Source organism: Pimephales promelas, chromosome 20, assembly GCF_988280905.1.
Source record: "Pimephales promelas chromosome 20, fPimPro1.hap1.1, whole genome shotgun sequence".
Lineage (NCBI taxonomy): Eukaryota > Metazoa > Chordata > Actinopteri > Cypriniformes > Leuciscidae > Pimephales > Pimephales promelas.
The window spans coordinates 29,538,156-29,561,857 of NC_142788.1; the positions used below are offsets into that span (position 1 = coordinate 29,538,156).

At 39.6% G+C, this 23,702-nt stretch overlaps 1 protein-coding gene across 2 annotated transcripts in view; it reads right to left on the reverse strand.

The window, feature by feature from the left end:
• dlgap4a (DLG associated protein 4a) overlaps nucleotides 1-23,702 on the reverse strand; it is a 148,544-nt gene that overhangs the window by 25,272 nt on the left and 99,570 nt on the right. For both annotated transcript variants that reach the window (XM_089124466.1, XM_039652552.2), the window contains 4 exons: nucleotides 17,958-18,322; nucleotides 14,572-15,417; nucleotides 12,203-12,441; nucleotides 3,393-3,549 (listed from right to left, as the gene is read on the reverse strand). In XM_089124466.1, the coding sequence (XP_088980592.1) occupies nucleotides 3,393-3,549; nucleotides 12,203-12,441; nucleotides 14,572-15,417; nucleotides 17,958-18,251 (1,536 nt within the window). In that variant the 5' untranslated portion in view covers nucleotides 18,252-18,322. The remainder of the gene's footprint in view (nucleotides 1-3,392; nucleotides 3,550-12,202; nucleotides 12,442-14,571; nucleotides 15,418-17,957; nucleotides 18,323-23,702) is intronic.

Below are 23,702 nucleotides of genomic sequence, written 5' to 3' on the forward strand. Positions count from 1 at the left end.
AGATTCGTTCATTTTGATGAACGGGAGAGTCACAAACGTGCGTCACAGAACAGAGCAAGGCGAGCATTTGAGCTTATAAAACTTAAAATTTGTTATTTATTTATTAAATAAGTGATCGTTTCGCTTGATAAGACCCTTATTCGTCATGTGGAATCGTTAAAAGCCCTTTGAACAGTTTGCACTGAAACTGTCATTTTGACCTTGAACCGTTTGGTCCCCATTGAAGTCCATTATATGGAGAAAAATCCTGGAATTTTGTCCTCAAAAACCTTAATTTCTTTTCAACTGAAGAAAGAAAGACATGGACATCTTGGCTGACATGGGGGTGAAATTATCAGCAATTTTTTTTTAAAAAGTGAACTCCTTTAAATATTTATATATTTGTAATTTATTATATAATATAATATACCTTCCATAACTTAAGCAGGACATACAAATTATTTACAAAGGGATTTGCTTTTTCAAGCAGCCAGAGTAGGATGTCTTAAACCTGAAATATAATAGTCCTCTCTTTTTTTCTCCAAATTCATCAGGAAGAAAGAGTCCTTCTGTGATTAAAATGACCTTTCCAAACTATCCTGCAACCAAAACACAATCACGTTTCAATCTCTCTCGAAGGAAAAGCAGCGGTAGTTTTCAAGCCTGAATGAGCGTTAAGATGGTGAAGAGTAAAGAGAAAGTTTGTGTTTGTTCATCCAGGAGTTGACACTTTCCACAGGGACACAACAGATTAACCTGACAAATAAACCTGACAAACAAATAGACAAACATACCAAACTGCAGTAATTAAAGTGAAAAAGCTCATTGAATTAAAAAAAGAAGTCACAAGATAAGTCCTAGGAATTTTTTCCCTTTGATTCACCAACATTGACTCTCCGACAGCGTTCTTCCAATCTCAGAAACAACTTCTCCATGAAACATCCATCAGCCTTCGCAGTAATCCCAGTAGGCAAAGTAGATCTTCAAAAAAATCAATGCTCTTCCCTCTTTAGAAATCATCAACATTTCAGACCCTCGACTGGCTTTCTTGATGTCTTCATCAGCATATTGAGAGGGAATGTAGGCGAACAGCCAAGTATCTCCTCCCGATAACATGCCCTCAAACTGATTTCCCACCCTCCACGTCTCCTTAAACTAGCTTTAGGATGTCTTACAGCATTTTTAATCTGGAACACTCTGTTCCTGAGGTCGAGTGAACAGCAAAACCTCTCTGACACATTTCAGCGTTTGCTCTGCGAGTGCTAAACAGAAACATCTCAGTGTGGACGGAAGGCCAAACCGGAGAGAAAAATATAAGTTTTCAAATGAAAACGCAATAGTGTGGACATGGCCGTAATTTCCTACACTCTCAGAAAAAAAGGTACAAAAGCTGTCACTGGGGCTGTACCTTTTCAAAAGGTACACTTTTGTACCCAAAGGCTGCATATTGGTACCTTAGTGGTACATATTAGCACCTAAAATGTACATATTAACACCTAAAACGTACATATTAGCACCTAAAATATACATATTAGGACCTAAAATAGACATATTAGCTCCTGAAATGTACATATTAACACTAAAAATGCACATATTAGCACCTAAAATGCACATATTAGCACCTAAAATGCACATATTAACACCTAAAACATACATATTAGCACCTAAAATGTACCTATTAACACTTAAAGGGTTAGTTCACCCAAAAATGAAAATTCTGTCAGTATTTACTCACCCTCACGTTGTTCCAACCCCGTAAGACCTTCGTTCATCTTCGGAACACAAATTAAGATATTTAAGATATTAAGATCGCTCCTGCATACAGTCCATAGGCTTCTTGAGGGACTGGCTCTTGCTGTCCCCGAAAAGTCATTAAAGACATCGTTAAAATAGTCCAAGTGACTACAGGGGCTCAATCTTAAGTTTATCAAACGACGAGAACACTTTTGTGCGCAAAAAAACAACAAAAATAACGACTTTATTTCAACTATTCACTTCCTTCTCCATGAGCCTGTAAGTCAGTTAACGTAGTGTGATTGCGTAGAGCTACGTCACACGTAGGCTCACTATTGGCCGACGCTGGTCATGTGTGTGTGATGCGTGTGATGTACAATAACAGAAGCTTACGCTATTAAACTAGTAACCTGACTCGCGCAGAGGGAGAAATAAACCAATAGTTGAAATAAAGTCGTTATTTTTGTTGTTTTTTGCTCACAAAAAGTGTTCTCGTCGTTTGATAAACTTAAGATTGAGCCCCTGTAGTCACTTGGACTATTTTAACAATGTCTTTTATGACTTTTCGAGGACAACAAGAGCCAGTCCCTCAAGAAGCCTATGGACTGTATGCAGGAGCGATCTTAATATCTTAAATATCTTAATTTGTGTTCCGAAGATGAACGAAGGTCTTACGGGGTTGGAACAACATGAGGGTGAGTAAATACTGACAGAATTTTCATTTTTGGGTGAACTAACCCTTTAAAATGTACTTATTAGCACCTAAAACGTACATATTAGCACCTGAAATGTACATATTAGCACATAAAATGCACATATTAACACCAAAAATGTACATATTAACACCTAAAATGTACTTATTAGCACCTAAAACGTACATATTAGCACCTGAAATGTACATATTAGCACATAAAATGCACATATTAACACCAAAAATGTACATATTAACACCTAAAATGCACTTATTAGCACCTAAAACGTACATATTAACACCTGAAATGTACATATTAGCACATAAAATGCACATATTAACACCAAAAATGTACATATTAACACCTAAAATGCACTTATTAGCACCTAAAACGTACATATTAGCACCTGAAATGTACATATTAGCACATAAAATGGACATATTAACACCAAAAATGTACATATTAACACCTAAAATGCACTTATTAGCACCTAAAATGCACATATTAACACCAAAAATGTACATATTAACACCTAAAACGTACATATTAACACCTAAAACGTACATATTAGCACCTAAAATGTACCTATTAACACTTAAAATGTCCTTATTAGCACCTGAAATGTACATATTAGCACCTAAAATGGACAAAAGTGTACCTTTTGAAAGGGTACAGCCCCAGTGACATCTTTTGTACCTTTTTTTCTGAGAGTATATAATCACTGTAAAGCTGCTTTGAAACAATCAATATGGTTATAAACGCTATATAAATGAAGATGACTTGACTACTAGGGGGCTCTGGGGGTTGCTATATGGTTGCTAGGGTGTCAGGTAAGGGCTGGCCTCCTTCAATTCAAGTTCTGTTTAATTTATGATAATGTGCACCAGTTAATTGTGCATTAAACTAAGTATTAATAGCTACAATGCGCTTAGCAATGATAACAATGATGCATTAATAATTGAAAATAAATGAAAGGATGTCTGTGACCTGTCTCATGTTAGACCCTCGTCCCAGCGTGGAGCAGCGCTGACCGAACCCCCCATCAGTGTCCCAGTTCTGCAGACCCGCGTCCCCTGATGCCATCAAACAGTCCAGGTTATCCAGGCTGCGATTGGTGGAGACCTCGCATAGAGGCGGCATACAGCTGAGAGGAATGCAAACACAAGAGCATCAGTGTACGATCACAACGCATTCAAGAGGAATTCCCCTTTTCCAATCAGCCAATAAAGTGACTTTATTTTTAGTAGCATCATCGACGAGGTGAGAGAGCCAGGGCATTAGGAACTAGATAAAAAAAATAAAATAAAGGAAGTTTGGTGAAGATTCCAGCAGGATTCTAGTGGAGCTGGACATTGTGCATCGGGGTGTTTCGTGGGGAACGTGTTTTTAGCGTATAGACCATTTCACAAGATGTAAACAACACTGGTCCAGAAGCACTTCCTGTTTCAGTTTGTAACTGTTTTCTTCATTTCACATGTAAAGAAAACATCTTAAAGATGTTTGTTTAACTTTAAGATTCAGTTTTAAATGTTCTGTTGGTTGTATTTTATCCCAGCTTTTATGTAGCGTTAAAAAACTGAAACAGGAAGTGCTTCTGGACCAGTGTTGTTTACATCTTGTGAAATGGTAGAGTGAGAATGTGTCACATGATCAGGTCGTGCATCGGGGTGTTTCGAGGGGAACGTGTTTTTAGCGTATAGAGCAGTGTTGTAGTACTCGAGACTCGGACTCGTCTCGGACTCGGTCTCGAGACCATATTTTAATGGTCTTGGTCTTGTCATGGACTCGTGTCCATTTGGACTCGGAATTGACTCGTACTCGAACATTTTTTTTTTTAGGACTCGGAATTATTCCAGAGTCCACTCGAGTTCAATTAAAAATATTTTTCATGATTATTAATGTATGTTAATAAAATATTTCTTTAAATTGATTGACACGCCCAGTGATTGGTGATTTTCTAGTGCGCAACTGCGCATGACAAACTTTTTACCCTTTATTTTTTGCCTTTTTACCCTAAACTGATCATATTTTTTAAACTCTAAGTAAATTCAGGGAAAAAAAAGGATTTCTCTAAGTAAATAAAAGTAAATTAGGTAATCAACCCTCACTGGTCTCGGTCTCGACTCGGACTCGACCGTCTCTGATCTCGGACTCGACTCTCTATGGACTCGGTCTTGACTCGGACTCGACTCTCTCTGGTCTCGGTGTCGACTCGGACTCGAGTGAGGTGGTCTCGACCAGTGATGCGCGGGTCAATGTATAAACAACCCGCAACCGACCGACGTTTTCAACTACCCGCCCGCAACTCGGACCGCAAAAAAAAGTAAAAAAAATATTGTACCCGACCCGCTTCCTGACCGCATTTTTTTAAAGTAGTAAATGCTCATCGTCATCGGAGCGTTATTGGGCCATAGACGTATAACAACACAGCATCGCAAGAAGACGGCCTACACATAACAAAGGCAAGCCAGCACTTTGGTCATCATCTTTCATTATTTCAGCAAATGTCTCCCGCACTTTTACTTTCTATTTGTGTATTTGCGCAGCTTCCACTCCCCAGTCTTCACCTTTTCTCTTGCCGCCTCCATCTCTCTGCAGACTGTAGTGATCATAGACATGACAGGTGTTGTGCCTAATTCCGACCCCCCGGCTAAAGACTACCCCCTTTCGCGTGCACGCGGACAGTACCGTCGTGTTTCCGGTAGATGGCAGTTAAAACACGCAACGTTCGGTTAAACGCTTCACTGATCCCCACTCCAAACGTTCAAATTGAAGAAAATCTGTTATTTTCCTGTAGATGGCAGTATAAACTCAGAAACGTAATTGCTTTTCAACCCTAATCGTAAAGGAAACTGGCACGTCCGTAGCAAATCTCTTTTGATAAACGCTTCGATGGCGTAATTTGTTGCATTTTTTCTTCTTCTTTTTTTCTTTTCTGCTTAGATGCAAACCAAGCTATGCATCATATTGTCACTTACACCGAAATGTTTATAATATTCCAATAAATTTATGAAATAAAATACATACACAAGGATTTTGTCTTGGTACTGAAGCTTCCAGTGCACATAATACAACAAGAAACATGATAATAATAAAATATGAAAGTATAAAGACACGATAGGTTTAGTCATAATGAACTTTAACAGATTATGAACATATTTATTTAGTATTTTATAAATAATTTATTTTCTCTAAGTACACAAACGCTGCCTAAAATGGGTCTGAACACCAACACAAGCAGCAAAACTGTGTGTAAAATGCTACATTTCACTCTATTAACATGGACAGATTTAGTTATAAAGGGGGTATTATTTGGGCAGGCCGTTTTTACCCACCTGCCTGGATTATACCCCCCAATTTCTTCTATCTAAATACCCAAATGCTTCCTAAAATGGGTATGAACACCAACACAAGCAGCAATACTGTGTGTAAAATGCTATATTTTACTCTATTAACATGGACAGATTCAGTTATAAAGGGGGTATTATTTGGGCAGGCCGTTTTTACCCACCTGCCTGGATTATACCCCCCAATTTCTTCTCTCTAAATACACAAATGGTTCCTAAAATAGGTATGAACACCAACACAAGCAGCAATACTGTGTGTAAAATGCTATATTTTACTCTATTAACATGGACAGATTTAGTTATAAAGGGGGTATTATTTGGGCAGGCCGTTTTAACCCACCTGCCTGGATTATACCCCCCAATTTCTTCTCTCTAAATACCCAAATGGTTCCTAAAATGGGTATGAACACCAACACAAGCAGCAATACTGTGTGTAAAATGCTATATTTTACTCTATTAACATGGACCGATTTAGTTATAAAGGGGGTATTATTTGGGCAGGCCGTTTTTACCCACCTGCCTGGATTATACCCCCCAATTTCTTCTATCTAAATACACAAATGGTTCCTAAAATGGGTCTGAACACCAACACAAGCAGCAATACTGTGTGTAAAATGCTATATTTTACTCTATTAACATGGACAGATTTAGTTATAAAGGGGGTATTATTTGGGCAGGCCGTTTTTACCCACCTGCCTGGATTATACCCCCCAATTTCTTCTCTCTAAATACCCAAATGCTTCCTAAAATGGGTCTGAACACCAACACAAGCAGCAATACTGTGTGTAAAATGCTATTTTACTCTATTAACATGGACAGATTTAGTTATAAAGGGGGTATTATTTGGGCAGGCCGTTTTTACCCACCTGCCTGGATTATACCCCCCAATTTCTTCTCTCTAAATACCCAAATGCTTCCTAAAATGGGTCTGAACACCAACACAAGCAGCAATACTGTGTGTAAAATGCTATTTTACTCTATTAACATGGACAGATTCAGTTATAAAGGGGGTATTATTTGGGCAGGCCGTTTTTACCCACCTGCCTGGATTATACCCCCCAATTTCTTCTATCTAAATACGCAAATGGTTCCTAAAATGGGTCTGAACACCAACACAAGCAGCAAAACTGTGTGTAAAATGCTACATTTCACTCTATTAACATGGACAGATTTAGTTATAAAGGGGGTATTATTTGGGTAGGCCGTTTTTACCCACCTGCCTGGATTATACCCCCCAATTTCTTCTCTCTAAATACGCAAATGGTTCCTAAAATGGGTCTGAACACCAACACAAGCAGCAATACTGTGTGTAAAATGCTACATTTCACTCTATTAACATGGACAGATTCAGTTATAAAGGGGGTATTATTTGGGCAGGCCGTTTTTACCCACCTGCCTGGATTATACCCCCCAATTTCTTCTATCTAAATACACAAATGGTTCCTAAAATGGGTCTGAACACCAACACAAGCAGCAATATGTGTGTAAAATGCTACATTTCACTCTATTAACATGGACAGCATTTGTGTATTTAGAGAGAAGAAATTGGGGGGTATAATCCAGGCAGGTGGGTTAAAACGGCCTGCCCAAATAATACCCCCTTTATAACTGAATCTGTCCATGTTAATAGAGTAAAATATAGCATTTTACACACAGTATTGCTGCTTGTGTTGGTGTTCAGACCCATTTTAGGAACCATTTGGGTATTTAGATAGAAGAAATTGGGGGGTATAATCCAGGCAGGTGGGTAAAAACGGCCTGCCCAAATAATACCCCCTTTATAACTAAATCTGTCCATATAATAGAGTGAAATGTAGCATTTTACACACAGTATTGCTGCTTGTGTTGGTGTTCAGACCCATTTTAGGAACCATTTGGGTATTTAGAGAGAAGAAATTGGGGGGTATAATCCAGGCAGGTGGGTAAAAACGGCCTGCCCAAATAATACCCCCTTTATAACTGAATCTGTCCATGTTAATAGAGTAAAATATAGCATTTTACACACAGTATTGCTGCTTGTGTTGGTGTTCAGACCCATTTTAGGAAGCATTTGGGTATTTAGATAGAAGAAATTGGGGGGTATAATCCAGGCAGGTGGGTAAAAACGGCCTGCCCAAATAATACCCCCTTTATAACTAAATCTGTCCATGTTAATAGAGTAAAATATAGCATTTTACACACAGTATTGCTGCTTGTGTTGGTGTTCATACCTATTTTAGGAACCATTTGGGTATTTAGAGAGAAGAAATTGGGGGGTATAATCCAGGCAGGTGGGTAAAAACGGCCTGCCCAAATAATACCCCCTTTATAACTGAATCTGTCCATGTTAATAGAGTAAAATAGCATTTTACACACAGTATTGCTGCTTGTGTTGGTGTTCAGACCCATTTTAGGAAGCATTTGGGTATTTAGAGAGAAGAAATTGGGGGGTATAATCCAGGCAGGTGGGTTAAAACGGCCTACCCAAATAATACCCCCTTTATAACTAAATCTGTCCATGTTAATAGAGTAAAATATAGCATTTTACACACAGTATTGCTGCTTGTGTTGGTGTTCATACCTATTTTAGGAACCATTTGTGTATTTAGATAGAAGAAATTGGGGGGTATAATCCAGGCAGGTGGGTAAAAACGGCCTGCCCGAATAATACCCCCTTTATAACTGAATCTGTCCATGTTAATAGAGTAAAATATAGCATTTTACACACAGTATTGCTTATGTTGGTGTTCAGACCCATTTTAGGAAGCATTTGGGTATTTAGAGAGAAGAAATTGGGGGGTATAATCCAGGCAGGTGGGTAAAAACGGCCTGCCCAAATAATACCCCCTTTATAACTAAATCTGTCCATGTTAATAGAGTGAAATGTAACAGTTTTGCTGCTTGTGTTGGTGTTCAGACCCATTTTAGGCAGCGTTTGTGTACTTAGAGAAAAGAAATTATTTATAAAATACTAAATAAATATGTTCATAATCTGTTAAAGTTCATTATGACTAAACCTATCGTGTCTTTATACTTTCATATTTTATTATTATCATGTTTCTTGTTGTATTATGTGCACTGGAAGCTTCAGTACCAAGACAAAATCCTTGTGTATGTATTTTATTTCATAAATTTATTGGAATATTATAAACATTTCGGTGTAAGTGACAATATAATGCATAGCTTGGTTTGCATCTAAGCAGAAAAGAAAAAAAGAAGAAGAAAAAATGGAACAAATTACGCCATCGAAGCGTTTATCAAAAGAGATTTGCTACGGACGTGCCAGTTTCCTTTACGATTAGGGTTGAAAAGCAATTACGTTTCTGAGTTTATACTGCCATCTACAGGAAAATAACAGATTTTCTTCAATTTGAACGTTTGGAGTGGGGATCAGTGAAGCGTTTAACCGAACGTTGCGTGTTTTAACTGCCATCTACCGGAAACACGACGGTACTGTCCGCGTGCACGCGAAAGGGGGTAGTCTTTTGCCGGGGGGTCGGAATTAGGCACAACACCGGTTCGTGAACGAATCGTTCTTTTGAACCGGTTCTTTTTAGTGAACCGGTTGAACCAGTACACTAAATCGAACTGAATCGTTCGAAACAGTTCGCGTCTTGCGTCAGTGCTGATCCACAAGTTACTAAAGTTACTCACTTTCAGACATGCCTGACAGTCCCTCCGAATCGAAATAAAACAATATCCTCAATTATATTTTACTCCAGTAACTCCAACAGTTCACTGAACCGAGACATGTTGGTGCCACTGTTGAGAGAAGTGATGAACACGAGCAGCTGATACTGCGTACTACCGAACGCACAGGGACGAGTTCTCAGTTCTCGAATCACCAGTACAGAACCGAGAACTGTTTAGACTGAGCTTGTGTGTTATCTTCGTGTTATTCAGCCAATAATGTGTAGAGCTGTATATTTCATCAAAAATTGTATCTAGTACTATATTAATACAAATGTTTAATTAGCATCTTTTTTCAAACGACCCGACCATCATTAAAAACATTTTTGGATGACCCGTAACCGCGGGTGACCGCAGGCACCCGCTCATTTCGGATCAACCCGCGCATCACTGGTCTCGACTACAACACTGGTATAGAGTGAGAATGCGTCACGTGATCAGGCGGAGACGGGGCTTAAACACTGACCTGTGCAGCTGCGGCACTGATGTGGCGGTCTGCAGAGGAGACCAAACCACTCCGAACCAACTGGGAATCTGTCTGCTAGTAAGTGTATAGGAAGGGTGGGCTGTTATATGGAAGACTGATGTCTGTTTCTAAGGTTCATCAACACTGGCTCAACCGATTATTGCGTGACAAACGCTAGAATGTGATACAGTAAATAGAAACGCAATCTTTTGCTGATCAATTCACAGGGACTTTTTTTTTCAAATAAGAGTTAACCATAAACGATCCAGTCCTTTTTTATGAAATGATTGATTTTAATGTAAATAGGGAGGAAATCAAGTTTTCCACACCCAAATGGTCTTTATGGTTCCAACTTTTATTAGCCAATGAATTTGCATGACTTTTCCAGTCATCCGTGATTTACTGGATAAGAATTAAGGATAAATATTTTATAACATAACATTTAAATAAAATTGTTTATATATTCTAGTAGTTTAATTTAAATTATGTGTAAGTTTGCTAAAGCCCTGGTTGCGAACCACTGCATCGTGTTTATGTTTGAAATTGAATACAAGCATAATGTATGTGCATACTTACTTTACTATACTTCATATGTAGTGTATACTATATTACTGTAGTAAGCATTATGTTCACAGTAAGCATTATGCAATGTGCATGTGGCATTTCTAATGAAAGTTTGTATGAAAGCATGCAGTTATTACTTCAAAAAGAACCACATGAGAAGCAGGAAGACTTTCAGCAAAAGTCTCCATTTGCCCTCCATTTAATCTCACCATATACTCTAGGAGAAACAATTGAGATATTAAAGAGATATCCTTTGTAGTTTTTCTTCATCGTGGATGAAGTGAGTCTTGTTTAATGAGAATAAACATCATTTGGACTCATCCTATGGTTGACCACTTCAGATATGAAGCTTTATAGCGCCAATCCTAATCAACATGCTGCCATCTGCTGGTCACAGAGAATATGTCCCTGATAGCGCCGTCAATGTTCAATTTAGGACTGCATTTGATTAAGATGAGGCACTAAATAATGCTCCTTGTGTGATGGGCCTTTTTTTAACGTGCAGTTTGGGTGCTTTGATTGTAATATGTGACCACAAAACCAGTCACAAGGGTCATTTTTTTGAAATTGAGATTTAGATTTTTTTTGCACATTGCAATACACATTATACATTGAGATTTATTTATTTTTTTGCTGCATCCACTCACAAAAATATATTTTTAAATTCAGGACATTTACTAAATATCTTTATGGAACATTATCTTCACTTAATATCCTAAAAAAAAAAATTCGATAATTTTGACCCATACAAAGTATTGTTGGCTATTGCCACAAATATACCCATGTGACTGGTTTTGTGGTCCAGGATCACATGTGTACTTGAACTATTCTTAACTGTCTACCTTGCTTGTAAATTGTACAATGGCAATAAAGAAATCTATCAATCTATCTAAATAGTCCAGCAATGATCACAGAGAGAATCACATTTAAAGTCATCATGCATGCATGTGGAGGCGTGTGTGTGTGTGTCTGGATTTGTCTTAACCCTTATGCTGCATTAGGGACATTTTTGGTCTTTTGCAGTTTAATTTCTTTGACCATTTTGGCTGTTTTAATGCTTTTTTTTTTTGATCCCATTTTGCAAAATATGTATAACACACACTGTGTAGATCAAATAGTAACACTCAGCACCATAAAGACCAAAAATGGCCCATTGAAACCCATTAAAACGTTGTTTAAATCCGAGGCTGTCAGTAATACATGAAACATGATTTTTGCACAAACATCCTTTCATTTTGAAGCAAAAGCATTATATTTGCATTACATAGTGTATTCCACCAGATGACGTCACTACATATTTATTCCCTATGGGTGGAAATGCACCTTATTTTAGGCAATAGGCAATGTTTAATAGGTGGCCATTTTTGGTCTCTAACGCGCTAAGTGGGATTTTTTTGCAAAGTTGGACTGTGATAATCCAAATCTAAAGTTTTCTCTTTGCATTTAGTTTATTGAAAATAATTGAATTTTTGTGGTTCCTCCTCTAATACAAATCGATGGTTTCGCAAACAAAACTGGTAATTAAAGGGTTAAAATCCTGAAATTGAATACATTTTTGGTAGTTATGATGAGGACTGATGCTGGTTAAAAGATTTAACTTGGTAAAAGTGGAAAATAATAATAATATATAATATTTTAGGCAATGTTTAATATGTGGCCATTTTTGGTCCTTAATGCACTCAACGGTGTTAAAAATCTAATGCAGCACAAGGGTTAAACTGCATTGATGATGTGTTTGATGCTGGACTCACTTGCGGGGCGGTAGCGGCGGCTGCTGGTCGCTGAGGGACTGCTGGGTGGCCTTCAGGTAACTCTGTCGTCGAGCTGCGGTCTTGGGCGAGGGTTTGGGTGAAGGGGGTCCGTCTGAGTCCTCGCTGTCCTCCACGTCTCCCATGGCTTTAACGTAACTGCCGCTGCGCATGCGTCTGCACGGGATCTCTCCCGCGGCCCCTGCTTTACCCAGCGTCCCGCTCCACTCGCCTCCAGGCACCTGTCGAAACACTTACTGTTACAATACACACAATGCATCTGAGGCAAAGATCTCAACTAAAAGTTTTTGAAATAAAGCGTAAAATGCATGACAAGTTCTTTTCATTAATGTTGGTTTTGGTTTTCTGTTGAAATACCATTCAGAATGACAACACATTTTTGTTCAAATCAAATCTCTCTCTCCACAATATTAAAATAAATTGACTTTTTTAGTAAATATATTAATACATATTAATATAATATACAAATATTAATACATATTTGTAGAAAATATTTGTACTTAATACGTATAGAAATATTTGTATTTGTTATTAATATTGCACTTTTGTGTATTGATTATCATAGAAATATTTGTAAATATTTAAAACTGCTCAAATATCAATAATATGTTTTTCACAAATAGGTATTATTTTTTATGCATAAAATATGAAAAATATATATTTTTTCAAGATAACACTTGAAATACCATTCATGTTAATAATGTCAATTATTGTTCAAATATTATTGTTATATAAATTCTAATACTAGTTTTATATATATATATATATATATATATATATATATATATATATACATATTCTAATAAATATGTGTTATTATTGTGGTTATTATTAAAATATTTATTATTTATTATTATTGCACTTATTATTGCACTTACTTATGATCACAAAATATTTAAATATATTTTTTATGCTGTTTACTATTATATTTATTATTATGCAAATCATATATTTTAACAAATATTATATATATTTGTATCAAAATATTTATTATTATATAAATAAAATATTTATAAAATAAAATATGTATTATCATATAAAAATATTTATTAATATTATTTAATATAGAACTTAAATTCAGTAATAGGTAACAACAATAATTCTATCATTATTTATAAACAATAAAAAAATAATAAGTATAATACAAAATGTAAAAAAATACTCTGTTCACTCAAAACTCTGACGCTTCTAGAGAGATCATAACACTCTATACAAATCAGTGTTGTAGTCGAGACCACCTCACTCGAGTCCGAGTCGACACCGAGACCAGAGAGAGACGAGTCCGAGTCAAGACCGAGACCAGTGAGGGTTGATTACCTAATTTACTTTTATTTACTTAGAGAAATCCTTTTTTTTCCTGAATTTACTTAGAGTTTAAAAAATATGATCAGTTTAGGGTAAAAAGGCAAAAAATAAAGGGTAAAAAGTTTGTCATGCGCAGTTGCGCACTAGAAAATCACCAATCACTGGGCGTGTCAATCAATTTAAAGAAATATTTTATTAACATACATTAATAATCATGAAAAATATTTTTAATTGAACTCGAGTGGAATAATTCCGAGTCCTAAAAAAAAAAAATGTTCGAGTACGAGTCAATTCCGAGTCCAAATGGACACGAGTCCATGACAAGACCAAGACCATTAAAATATGGTCTCGAGACCGAGTCCGAGACGAGTCCGAGTCTCGAGTACTACAACACTGATACAAATGAATCGAGCAGTTCAATCCGAGTGTTCTGAAGAGAAACAATCGCTTCATATGACTGAATTAACTGATTTAATTTAGGCTGTTATTCACATATCAACATTGATCAGTGAATGTACATGGGACTCAAATATGGTAAACAGAAGAATCATACTTACTTGACGACAAAAGTCTTCTGGGTTTGGAATGAGTAAACGATGAGGCAATTCTCATTTTGGGGTGTACTATTCCTTAAACTATTCCCGTGGTGAAAATCAAGCTTTATATGTCCACAGTATGTGGTGTTTTAAATGAAGACAAACCATTAACAAACCATCCTTAAAACTGCAGTCTCAAAAACATGGTTTGAAATCGCTGGTGTTTCTGACATCACACACTACCTTGTAACCAATCAGATCAACGTGTGATCGTCAACCAGTGGATCTCTGAGCTGAGCTGAGTGAGTGAGTGAGTGGAGGCGAGGCTCATTTGCATATTCATAGAACCGCGTATACTAAATGAGGGCGAGGTTGTTGAGTTACATTCAAGCCATTTTAAGGCATTACTATTATTTTCCTCAAGGAAAAAAACGTCTAAATATGTCATTTTGGTGATCAAAGATAAGTTTTAAGGGAAGAAATGATGAAATGATTGAGCCAGCCATTAACCTGTAGGAAGTTGCAGGTCATCATCTCCTGTCCGTGGCAGGACTTGGACTTGAGCAGGGTCTGGTTGATGGTTGCGGAGCCCTTCTGAAGCACCTGTCGGGCCTGACTGAGGGTCAGCGTTGACCAGGAGCCTCTCTTGACCAGCACGCTGTCCCCCGATTGGCCCCCGGCGGCCAGGCTGACCTGAGGCTTGAGGTCTCCACTGCTCTTGGAGGATTTGAGAGTGTGCGCAGCGATGGTGTTGTAGCCCTGTGGATTCAGTCTGGGTGGCGCTTGACTGTCCGACACGGCTCTTCCCAGCGACATCATGCTCAGAGGGTTTCGATACGCCACTGCTAGCGGCCCGGCGGCGGGTTGAGTCGGTGGATCGTCCTCTAAACCGTCGTCTGAGCTCCAGAAGCCTGAGAGATTGGGCCGCGGACGCCGTTTGGTGCCTTCCGTCTTAGCGCGGTCTTTGCTTTTGCTTCGCCGGTTCGCTTTAGCCGCGTCGCCAGCGGTTATGCTCCCTTTAACCGCCGATCCCTCCAGCGATTGCGATTTGGCAAAGAGTTTCTGGACGGATTGGACCAGGTTTCGGATGCGGCTGGGACTCTCGCTGCGCGGCTTTTGGCCGCGGCTGCGCCGGTGGAACTGTAACGTGCTAAACCCGTCGCGCTGTAGCGGTAGGTGGCGCTCCAGCTGGTCCAGAAGGTTCGCCGGGAGCCGGTTCATCTTGGCGGCGGCCGCGGAGGAGATGGTGGCCGTGCCGCTGCTGATCATGGCCGGGGCGCCCAGTCCCAAGCCCAAACCCATGGACATGGAGGACGTGAGGGTGCCAGAGCGACTGCCTGTCTGAGCCATACAACCCTGAGGAGACGAATCACATCATCATCAAATTATGCAGATATACTAGCAAAAGTTTGATAATAGGTAAACCCATCCACACTACTGCGTTTTCGTTTAAATACGGAGAATTATAACAAATACGATCTCCGTCCACACCGGCGTTTTATCTGCGTATTAGAATTGATCTTCGTCCACATTAAAACGACTGAAAACGCGGATCACGTGACCATTCACCAACACTGGGCATGCGCATGCCTATGTAAACAGTGATTGACGAATCAGGGAAGGATACCGGGATTGTCCTTCTTTTTATTAACCTGTCCCGGGAAATTTAAGCACTCTCCCGGGACACTGAATGTCCCGGTTTTTCGAAAGGCTGCGTGAATACGTATGTTCAAAACTGTGTAGCTCGTGGCCGCGTGCACCGGCTGTCATAGATATGTATATAAAGGCTAGGTGTGTTACGGTGGAGTTTCTATCGTCATCACCGGCGGCCATCTTGTCACAGGCAAGCTGATGTAAGATGAGTGGTCAGCACAAACACAAAATACTCTTATCTCATTGAAATCTTGACGGATTTACAAACGGTTTGGTTTCTTACAAACGTTATTAACGTGGCTATAATTATCTGGATGATTATTTATTTATACACTTTTTATTCATAAGTATGCTGTGTCATAACTACATCTCTGACGTTTATAACAAACCAGACCGTTTGAAAATTGGTAGAAAATTGAGTTATGGTTAAAAGTTAAAGTTATGGTTATTAAAGTTATTAAAAGTTATGGTTATTTAAATAGTACATGTACCATTAACACAATGTTACGAGTGAGCGAGCTGCCTGTGACAATATGGCCGCCAGGTGCAGACGTCGACCTCCATTGGCCAGCAGGGTGGACGACATATCTAGCCTTTATATACATATCTATGCCGGCTCTCCCTATGAGCTAACTAAGCGGCTGCTTAGGTCCCCGCCGCCACTAGGGGGCCCCCTAACTACAGATGGTAGTCGCTGCTCAAAGTGTGGGGAAAAGTTCGTCCTGTTGGCGCGCCCCACCTGTCACGTCTCTATTTCCCACCCGAGGGGCGCGCCAACGGAAGGAACTTTTCCATGTCTTTATATCTTTATTCGTTCATGGCGAGTCCGCATCGCATCTTCATCTTTGCAGCGACGCAGAAAACACCAGTTTATTAATAGGCTAAACAATTAAATGCCTCCTCGCTATTTTTTACACATTCACTTTTGCCGGCTCGTACGCTTGAGTGCGGCTTTATCGTTATCCTGTATAGCTCATTTAAGTTATCAAATCAATATAAAGGGGCGATTTGTCCACTAATGGCTTAAATAAGCAACTTATAGTCGACTAGAAAAAACCTGGAAGCAGGGTTGAGCACGCGACCCTGAGCGGAATGAGCGAGCCGAGGAATCTATCAGAAATATATCTATCGCTCTTCGCTCAAATGCTTTGATCGGAACAAAGGAATATTGACATAATTAATCATTAGATTATATCTCATACACTGCCCATCATTTTAATCCCATATGAAACACAGTAGCATATGTTATGTCTATTTTAATGTTTTTAAATAGACCTCACCTGTCTTGCCAAATGGATTTCTCTTCTTTTCTTTCTTTTTTTTAACATTTTGACACAGCAGCACTTTTATTTTCTCTATTTTTGTTTTTGTTTATTTAGTTTGTATTTAGATAATACTTGTTACTTCAATAAATTTGAACATTTTAAGCTTTAGCGTTGTGTTGGGGCGAGGGGGGCAGTGGGGCATGAAAATTCCCCCTTGTTCAAAGTTCATAGTCATGGCTGATGACACCCAATCATAGGCCCCGTCCACACTACTGCGTTTTCGTTTAAAAACGGAGACCTTTTGCTACGTTTGCACCTCCCGTCCACACTAAAACGGGAAAAACGAAGACCTAAAACGGAGAAGTTTAGAAACGCTGCAGCTGCGTTTTGAATCTCCTGAGGGCGTTGTAGTGTGGACGAGACAAAACGGAGGAGTTTACAAACGATGACGCAGAGGCTCACGCTCGGCTCTATGATTGGGTGTCATCAGTCATGACATATCTTTCCCTGATTCGCCAACCACTGTTTACACCGGCGCGCGCATGCCCAGTGTTGGTGAATGGTCACGTGATCTGCGTTTTCAGTCGTTTTAATGTGGACGGAGATCAATTCTAATACGCAGGTAAAACGCTAGTGTGGACGGAGATCGTTTTCGTTTTAATTCTCCGTTTTTAACCGAAAACGCAGTAGTGTGGACGGGGCCATAGAGCCGAGCGTCAGCCTCTGCGTCAGCGTTTCTGAACTCCTCCGTGTTGTCCCGTCTTCACTAAAACACCCTCCGGAGATTCAAAACGCAAAACGGCGCTGCAGCGTTTCTAAACTTCTCCGTTTTAGGCCTTCGTTTTTCCCGTTTTAGTATGGACGGAAGGTGCAAACGTAGCAAAAGGTCTCCGTTTTTAAACGAAAACGCAGTAGTGTGGACGGGGCCTGAGTTACAATAGGTAAGAAATAAGTTACATAGATAAGAAACAGAAGTACCTGCGTGTAGTCGCTCTGCTCCGGCTGGTTGCTGTAGTGCAGGCGTGGGAAAGTACTGCTGTTGGTCAGCTGGTTGTTTAGAGGCAACAGGCAGTCCGACTGCAGGGTCGTCGGGGGGGAAACGGGAAAATGATGGAGGTGAGGATCCAGAGTGCCATAATGGTTGACGGTGGGGCTTAGGAAGAAGGCAGCATGGGGGTCCGGGGCCAAGGGACACAAGGGCTCCTGGGGGCCCGCGGTGGGGTCACAGGTGTCTGACAGATGTCGGCTACGGTTGGCCCCTAAGCTTTTCATGGTTGCTGTTCAGGGTCCGTCCTAGAACATGCTCCCAGATGAAGAGAGACTGCGGCCCTGGAGGGCGACCCCTAGAGAACAGAAAGCGCAAACACACATGTGAAGTCAGTCTCAGTTCCAATGGAATTTGTTTGTCATGGGAACATGCTGAGAGTAAATGCATTGTTACTATTCGTATCACTGTGTATCAAGTGGAGCTGAAATCCAGATATGGTCATAGTCGTTTTGTTTCCGACACACGCATTAACCGATCGACCAATCACAACAGACTTGGCCGTCTGACCAATCAGAGCAGAGTAGACCAATCACAACAGACTGAGCCGTCTGACCAATCAGAGCAGAATAACAGCGCGCGCCTCTGCATCCTCTAGACACATTTACTACACACAAATAAAAAAATAACAATGAATAAAAATATAGTTTTTTTCTCTGGTTTTGGAAACGACTTAAAATGCTTCCATGATCAAATTGTCGACCAGTAGAAACATGAAGGGGGTGCCGCCCGGTGCCCGCAGTTAGGTAGCCTAGATATAGCCTAAATAAATGTCTCATAAAAACATAACGGTTCATTGAGTAAAGTCTTTATACACCACTGAACACATAACGTTAGTTATGGATCTTATATTGCATTTCTGTCAATAAATCCTCATATAACACATTGCACCTTTAAGAAGCTCAAAGCTCTGAATGCACATCTTCAATATTTCAAAACAGAACACAGTAGGCTAGTCTAAATCTGGCACATACATAAGGCATAAAAAACTGTCAAGGTTAGGCAATTTATTATGCATGCAAATTCTTTCAAATCAAAGAATCTCAAGCTCACATTCAATAAGTTTTGCTGCACAATAATATTCATGAAACTAGCGTCCTCGTTGTGTGCGACTCGCGAGTCACTCTTCCCCTCGACATTCATTCATCTCGAGCTGAATATGTGAGTCACGCGCTCGTCGGGAGCCGAATCGCACGAGACATTGACTCTGAACCGACGGAGCGCCATTCACAAAAACACCAGCTTCTAAGCATGCTAAACAACGCTGTTTTTCATCTGTCATTTACTGCACTCCGCAGTCGATGAGTCACGAGCCGGGAAACGTCATTAGCATTCAGCTCGCACCTGCACTTTCTCCCGCGCTCGGCCTAGACGCGCGCTACACACGTCTGAGAGGAGAAAAGTAGACTAGTTAGTCATTTTTGCACAATTTGAGAGCCACCAACTGGGCTTCTGATGCCAGGCTGAAAGTAAAAGAGAAATCGCAAGCGATGAGACGTGTTTTGTGAGGAAAAGTCACTCCAGGAGGGACCTTCGTCAAATGCTATCACCATACACTAACCATCATGTCATTTAGGCTACTTTTTTAGACCGATCATGTTAAAATGTGATCATGATCATCAAGCTTTTAAGGAAGGCTTTTTTTGTTCCATCAATCATTGTATTGCATTGCATTACGTTTTAAAACTATAGCTTTGATCATGATCATAAAACTTTCTAAGACATTATTGACAGAGTGTCAACTGATATTTTATTTAAGTAGCCTGTTGTGTTGTTATAAAAAAAAATCTCATAGATAGATTTACATTACAAGCAATCAGAATTTCACATATCTTTTTTGACCATAAATAGCTACATCAAATTTAATATTTGTTCAGTTTGGGCCTCCGAATAAAATTGAGTTTTTGGGTTTTTTTTCATCCACTAATGACGCATTATTAACATAGACTAAAAAATCCATATGGGGGAAATGAATGGAGAAAATACAGTATCAACATCTCTACTAAAGTGGACGGGCACTAATGCACTCCATTGCATCTTGTGAATGAAACCAAAGCACCAAAACCTAATCAAAATCACCTTTAGAATGTGTTCATATCTAAACTTAAACTTCTTATCTCTCAGAAAATCCTCAACACTGAACCCCTAAACCTGAATTTAAAGCAAGGACACATGCCAGCAGGACATCCTCCCTTCCTCAGATCACACTGAGATGACAGCCTCAGTGATCATATCCCAGCGCTCCTCTTTATCCCGAACACAGCACCTGACTGCAAACACACACGTCATGAACAACTACTGAGGAAGACTGTCAAACAGCATATACAATAGGCTACTATGGGAATAATTCTGCAGTTGTTTCATTTATCCAGATGACCTTACTCAATCTGTTAAGGTTTTGCAGTATACAATACAGCATTATTATGGGCCTATTTACATCTTCTCACTTCCTGCATTTTTTCGTATATCCAATGGTCATCCGATTGTGAAAAGACCAGGTGTAAACACAATCCGAAAGACTTTCTTAACAGGTTTAAATCTGATCACTAAAACCACTTCAGGAGGTGCTTTAAAATGCATTACAGATCAAACTGGACAAGTGTAAATGCATCTGGTTGTCGAAGCCACACACACATTTTTCTTAAATCTCAGTTTAGTAAGCAATGTCTTTATTGCTGACCTTCGATGGTCCAAATCAACCACACTAATAATAAGCAGACATGACTTTAGATTTTTGTTTTTCTTGTTGAAGAGCGCTGAACATTATTGTCTGAGTTGCGCCCTCTACTGTACAGATGTGAATGTGCATTTCCTTAATCGTTTCACTTTTGGTGTGAAAGGGCCTTTACATTTGCCAAAAAAATGCAATAACTTTTTTGCTATTTGAAAACAAAGAGGCAAGCCCAGCCCAGAGAAAAAGTAACGCACAAGTAACATAACGCATTACTTTCCATAAAAAATTGACTGCATAATTAGCTACATTTTTAGGGAGCAATGTAATATTGTAATGCATTACTTAAAAAAAACAAAAAACAACATTGTTAACACTGGTCACATATACATAAATCTTATTTATCCAACAATATCCTATCTATACTTTATTTTAAAGTGTTATCAATATAATATATAATTGTATTGTATCTGTTGGCTACAAAAAAAATAACATGTCTACTTAGCTACTTTTAAAGGGCTGTCAAATGGAGAAATATGCTTTTTACACACACACACACACACACAACACACATGGCAACCAATTCAAAACATGATCTCCATCACAATCACGTAACTCCCCCTTCAACAGGCCACGCCCACCCCACCTCTGGCCCGCCCCCTCCACAGCGAATGACGGATGAATCTGACAGAAGAATCATTGCACGTGGAAAGCTCATTAAAATGTTGTGCCTGTGACCGTGGCAGGGAAGCAAATGATGTGCGAAACTAAGATGGCCATCTGCGGGCGGTCATTTAAAGCAGTTTCCCCCTCTGGAGATGATTAAAACCTTACATGGACCTGTCAGGTTTAGAAAGTCATTAACGGGCCTTTGATGGATCTATGGCTGCGTTTAACAAACTAAATAGGAGCCAGGGAAATGATAGACGTTACGAACAGGGCTGTAAGATAATGACTGATCCGGAAAGGCTAAGACTCCTCGGATTATTCTAATGAGGAAGAGCAGAGTCTGCAGAGCCAACTGTTTCCAGATCAGTGCTTATTATTGCCATAAGAGGATGATGAGAGTTTCAAAAGGCTGAGATATGAAAGAGCAATGAACGATGAACGATGAGATAATTTCCTTCAGTGATACCGGCCCAAGGCTTATGGGTCCAGATTAGACTCTGAGTGCTTATATATATAAATGCTAAACTTCACTTTTGCTTTCATATTTCTGTTATAAATGTTATTATGTCTTGGTGAAGTTACTGATTTAGGAAGACTTTTCAATGCATGTCTGTAGTAAATCCTGACTAGTTTTTTTAACACCAGAGGAGGAGATTGCACTAGCGCGAGCTGTTACTTGCCTAAATCTCGAATGCTTTGAAGCACAGACTTATTTTTTTAAAGAAAAAACACTTGTGAGATTATTGCTGAAGTGAAAAAAGTTTTTATTAGTTTAAATTTATTATCACAAACAAATCCATAAAAATACTATAAAATATTTTTATATATTTATTTTCCACAACATGTTTTACTCCAAAACTGTGAGAAAACCAAAGCCATAAATCTGAACAAGTTGTTTCCCAAATGATATCTCCAAAAATGAGTTTTCATTAAGATTTAGTTTAGCTTGGTAATTTTGTCACGAAAAAAATCACGCGATAAAACGAACCGGAAATGACGCGAAACAGCACACGCGCGCCAATACCCAGCGAAGAAGACGAAGAACACAACACTCGAATATTGACGTCAGACAGAAACTAGCGCTAACTGTTTGCGCGATGACTTGCTCTGAGAAAAAAAACTCAAAAAAAAGAAAAAATAAGATTTACTCAGGCCATGTCCACACGGACACGGGTATTTTTATAACCGTGACTTTTTTTACGCGGTTCGGCCGTTCGTCCACACGGAAACGCAGTATCAGGACACTGAAACCGAACATTTTTTTAAACCCCTGCCAGGGTGAGTATTTTCTGAAACGCTGGTGTTGTCATGTAGACAGCGAAACCGGAGTTTTTGCACCGCTGATGGCTTCTGATTGGCTAACGTGGCTTTACGGTTAGGTTTATATCGCCGCCTGCTGGTGTTGCATGCTCTTGACAGCGCTTGATGTCTTGTTTTTGCGTTTTCATGTGGACGGAGGTTTTTTTTTTAAACGCAGGAGAGAAAAACTCTGGTTATAAAAATACCCGTGTCCGTGTGGACATGGCCTCAGTGACCTCAACCCATGCCTCGCTCTGATTGGCTATAGCACATGACATCAATGAGGTTGAGTCGTTCGATAGCTGTGGATATCTAGCATGCTAGATATTTTTCTTGGCTCTGCGACGCGTCTGCGAGCGTCTTTGATGCATTGTTGGCTCTTTCATACTAACAGATTGGCAAGCGTTCATTGCCCGCTAATCCCCCGCGATAAAACCGCGATACTTTTGATTATTCTAAATGTTTATGTAGAGAGCAACTTCAAAATCAAGTTCCACACAAAATTGTACTTGATATATTTTGAAAACGAGTCTTCTTTGAATACACAGACCCAAAAAGTTCCAATCTGCCACTCAAACTCTACAGCGCCACCATGTGGTGAAATGCATGCACTGCAGGTACACTGAATCCCAATGGGAGACCGGTCTCGGTGACTGAGGATGAGGGACTTGTGAAGGCGGGCTGATTGGCATGACGGTGTTGAGCTGCATGTGTGTGTGATCAGAACACAGGAGAGAGCAAGAGCTGTGTGTTCGTGACAGTAATGCGTATCAGACTCGGTGGAGTGAGAGGAGAGAGAGGAGTGCTATAAGACTTCAAAAGTCATAAGTGGAAGGTGGGGTGAATATGAAATTGTGGTGAACGGCTAATGTTTAGTGAAGAGGCTGTGTGTTCACAAACCATCTGGAAGTGTCAGACTAAACACAACAGAACCATATTCCCGTATGGACAAACTTCGTCTAGTGGTAAACATAACCCTGGTCTGTTCCAAATTGCTGTCGTGGACATACAGTATTTCATAAGATTGAAAATGAGGATG